The sequence below is a fragment of the Myotis brandtii genome, unplaced genomic scaffold (assembly GCF_000412655.1).
Source record: "Myotis brandtii unplaced genomic scaffold, ASM41265v1 scaffold125, whole genome shotgun sequence".
Lineage (NCBI taxonomy): Eukaryota > Metazoa > Chordata > Mammalia > Chiroptera > Vespertilionidae > Myotis > Myotis brandtii.
Window position 1 is genome coordinate 14,259,533 of NW_005354385.1, and position 4,376 is coordinate 14,263,908.

The 4,376-nt window shown below is 36.8% G+C and overlaps 1 protein-coding gene across 2 annotated transcripts in view; it reads right to left on the minus strand.

The window, feature by feature from the left end:
• The window catches only part of GCG (glucagon), a 7,220-nt gene extending 3,696 nt beyond the window's left edge, over positions 1 to 3,524 (minus strand). Inside the window, exons 1-4 of one of the 2 annotated variants that reach the window (XM_005859407.2) lie at positions 3,397 to 3,524; positions 3,048 to 3,137; positions 2,334 to 2,434; positions 713 to 874 (exon numbers count right to left, since the gene is read on the minus strand). In XM_005859407.2, coding sequence (XP_005859469.2) covers positions 713 to 874; positions 2,334 to 2,425 — 254 coding nt within the window. In that variant the 5' untranslated portion in view covers positions 2,426 to 2,434; positions 3,048 to 3,137; positions 3,397 to 3,524. Of the gene's footprint in view, positions 1 to 712; positions 875 to 2,333; positions 2,435 to 3,047; positions 3,290 to 3,396 lie in introns of those variants that run through there. The other variant, XM_014534164.1, reaches the window with a different exon arrangement.
• Positions 3,525 to 4,376: the final 852 nt, after the last annotated feature.

Here is a 4,376-nt window from a genome sequence, read left to right on the forward strand (position 1 = left end):
ATGCACAACTCCCTTCCCCTGTGGGCCACTCTCCAAAGAAATTGTGAAATTCCACCATCTCTGTGAAACCCTTGTGGAAGATTTCCTTCAGTAGTAGCCTACATTCGTAAAACCCAACACTGTCAACGAAAATCCAACATTAAAATGTATGCCTTACGAAGGGCTTGTGCTCTTATTTGCCTTCTTCTCTCTTTATGCGGTGCAGCTAGGTTATAATTTTAAATGTGTATCTTGGATTGTATTCTACAAGAAAATGATTGCATCTGTTTCCATTCCTTACCATGATTAACTTGGCTAGGGGTTACTTTAAATGTGATTATAGTCATGAGTTTGAACCCTACAAGGGAATGTTGAATTTGCTCTTATCTTTTGGTCAAAAAATAGATTCCTAACCATTCATGTCTAAAAAAGTCAGCTTTCAATTTTAATAGAAAATGGGTAAGAGAGTAAATATTGCTAAGACCACAGTGGGGAAAATGATTTAAAATCTACGTTTCATTACAGGGTGGGTAAGGCATTTTCAGGGTGAGAAGTGGGACTTTCAGAGGCATAATATGCAGGATAGCATCACCAACCTTGAAATCATCAAAGCTGAAAGAGCTTATATGCCCTAATTGATGAGCATGATAACATAATGAAAGTCAGGAGATATTTTAGACATAGTTAAATAATACATTTGTGTGCAAATTTGGGGCTAGGTTTAGACTCTCACTTGTTCCTCTTGCTGGTCATCAACCACTCCACGAAATCCTGGGCACGCCTGGTGTCCAGATACTTGCTGTAGTCACTGGTGAACGTGCCCTGGGAGTGGCGCTTCTCTTCATTTATCTGATCCGGATCATTGAGTGAGTCCGCCTGGGGAGCTGGGAACGAGCTGTGAAGAACAGTGATTGGTGCAACTAAGTCTCTTCTTGAGTGGACTCACTCAAGAAGCATCTTGAAAACACAAGACCACAGGAAATTGAAAGGCAGGTGCCTTGAGCATTTCAGTTGATATGAGAGACACCTTGTTTGCCACGGGAATCTCAGAGTTCTGTTAGAGTTGAATACACTCTGATTCTGAATCCTGGGAGCAGATTTTTTTAAAAAAATATATATTTTATTGATTTTTTTACAGAGAGGAGGGAGAGGGATAGAGAGTTAGAAACATTAATGAGAGAGAAACATCTATCAGCTGCCTCCTGTACACTCCCTACTGGGGATGTGCCCACAACCAAGGTACATGCCCTTGACCGGAATCGAAAAATTTGCATGTGTTAATATAAAAATGTAGCTCCATTACCTGGTTACATGATAGCTGATGATGAAAGAGAAAGACAATTAAAAATTTAAAGAATGCCAAGAAAAAGCCCACTTGCTAATTTCAAACTGTGTAGTGGACAGTCCACATGCCAGTAATCAACAGTTGTTTGCCATGGCAAATATGGAGAAATACTCAATAGTGTTAATACTCAGAAATAAAATTGAGATACTATTCTCACCTGTCAAAATGGCAAAGATTAAATATGGGGGAAGGTATTATGAAAGGGGTATTTCTATAAGGCTGATGGGAGTGTGCATGTGTATGATTTTTCTGGAAAGCAAGCTGGCAAGATATTATAAAAGACTTAAACTTATTCAAACCCTTTGACACAGTAATTTTAGTACCAAAAATCTAGCCTCAAGAAAGAGTAAAAAATGTAGGGAGAAAAGTTATTTGCAGCATTCTTTGTGGGAAAATGTAAAGAACTCAAGTGTTCAATAGAAGAGGAATAGCTAAAGAAATATTGTACACTTATGAGATGGAATAGTATGCAGCTATTAAATATCGTACATTTAATAGATATTTGTAATGCTATACGAAAGAGCTAACAATACAATGCTAAGATAAAAGGCATAATATGAAGCTGTATAATGATCTCAGATATATTCTATATACAGTACATACATAACATTTTTGCATATTTTGTATCATGAACATGTATGACTTTTACAATTAGTAAGAAACTGTTATTTTTTAAAAAGGAATAAAAAAAGAAAAAGTTGGTGTGAATAATTAAAATAATCTACTATGCAGTGTGTGAGTAATGAATGGATAGATAGGATCAGCTGAAGATTTCAACAAGCTATAATTTCCCATGTAACACATTTTCCAACATAGCCTACTCCTTTGGTTTCTAAACAACATACTCTGATCTATACTCCAGAAACAACTTTATCACAATGATATTTTAAACTTTTTAAAATTGTAGAGTATTTACTCTCAGTTACTGAGACCTGTTCACAAATCATAGTTTTCACAGGCTGTATTATAACCATCGTGCTATGTTAGTTCAAGTCTAAAGATTGAATACCTGGACTTCTCCTCTGTGTCCTGAAGGGAACGCTGCCAGCTGCCTTGGACCAGCATCACAAATAATCCAGCCACAAAGTAAATGCTTTTCATGTTTGCTGCCTGTTGGTGCACAGAGGCAGGGAGAGATGGGGGAGGGAGAAAGGCAACCATATTTAAATTCATGGACTAGAGTTTTTGATAGACTTATCAGAAATTTGAATATTTGAAAGATGATGTTGATTCTTCTCTTTTAGAAAATGATAAATTTTCATTGGTAAGGAGCAATTGTTATTATAGCCTTTCTAATGGACACATTTCTGCTGAATGTAAAAGGCGCCTTCTGTTCAAAGTAATAGACACGTTAATCAAATCTAAGGAAAATATTTATATATTTTAAAATAAGGGGTAACATTTTAAAATGTTACCCCTTATTTTAAAAACCCAGTTCTCATAACAGTTAAGTCTTATAACAAATGCATTGATTTGAATCTTTGTTTTTCTTTCAACTTCATATTTTTTTATTGAATTATTTTTCCGACTCATTTTGCGGCTTCACTGTGTTGACGTTTATGTAAATATATTTTGTATCACTTTTTCATCTCAATTCTACCCTGTGTGTTATTAGTGAAAAGTATAAGATGAAAGAACAACATTCGAATTCATAATACTTTATCCCCTTAAAAATACTTAACTGTACCCAAACTGTCTTACAATCACTCAATAGAAATCTTACCTTCTGATACCAGGCGTGGAACAGAGCAGGTGGAGAGAGAGCAAGCCCTCTTTGGAACTGGAGATGAGCTGGGTCCTGAGCTCTGTACTTCTGCACCAAAGCACACTGCTTTTATATACTCTCTAGCGCTGTTTAGCCCCACAGATATTACGCTGACAATATAAATTTCTCATCTGTAAGTAATGGGCTTTTGTTACAAACGATTTAACTCGCCCACTCACTTTGCTCATCTCATTCTACGCTTGCATTGGGTGGGATCTCAGAGGCCAGGAAACTTTATTTACTCTCGTGCCTTTATTTTTTTCCTGGGGAATGGAAAGGACAATCGGGAAATTCACCTTTCACTCACCAGTCAGGCATGAAAATTGCTGACGAACTCTTGTAATGTACCCCGCTAGTCGAACAGAGGACGCTTCAGTCACGAAATCGAATCAAGGAGTCTTTAATTTAAAAGCCAGCGGCTTCAAGGGGGCATTAGCTCTCCAAATCTCGCAGTCCTGAGTGAGTACAGCAGCAAGCTTCTATAGGCAAAAACCACATCCTGCTAGATGTTGGAATGTGGAACTACCTTGTGAAAGCAGTTTGTACAGAAGCCAAATTGAGCAAAGTTACCTATCTCTAAAGGTTATCTATAGTTTCAGTTCCTGGAGCCACTGAGTCAAGGGAAAGCATTTTTGGGGCTCTGGTTCTCAGGCACAGGAGAATAGCCTTTGTCAAAGCACAAGGGTGCTGGCAACAAAATGGGGTGATTTATGTGAGTTTCCAGGTCTTATTCTGGAAACAGAGGTCAAAATGGAGTCACTTAGGCTAACTACCCTATTATTTAAACAAGCAAATGTTTACAGAAGCCAGAATATCAGGGTTAAAATTTTAAACAGCAGTTTTTACCCAAGATGGAGGTTACTATGCTTCACTCTGAAGTGAATTTTGATGCTGCGGATGTGAAATTACTTATTTTATGGCTAACCTTTCTTTGAGGATGGCCTCAATTAAGGGTCTTACAAGTCTTTCCGTTTTGCTACTTAGTTATGATGAATTTATCTGAATATAATCCTTTCATCTCCACAAATAAATACAGCACTCACTTAAAACATGGTTAGTAATCTTCTCATCCCCACTATATGGAATTAATTTGTATTTTTTGGCAATTTTAAAGAATATTCATTAGAACCTAAACTCTTCTATTGCAATAAATTGGGAGTCCAGAAGAAGGATAAAGCAAAATGAGGATTAAAAGACACTTCTGTTAATAATTAGAAGGCTCATTTCCAGATTTGGAATTAAAAATGTCTATGATAAACATTTAAGATACCCACTGTAGATGATATA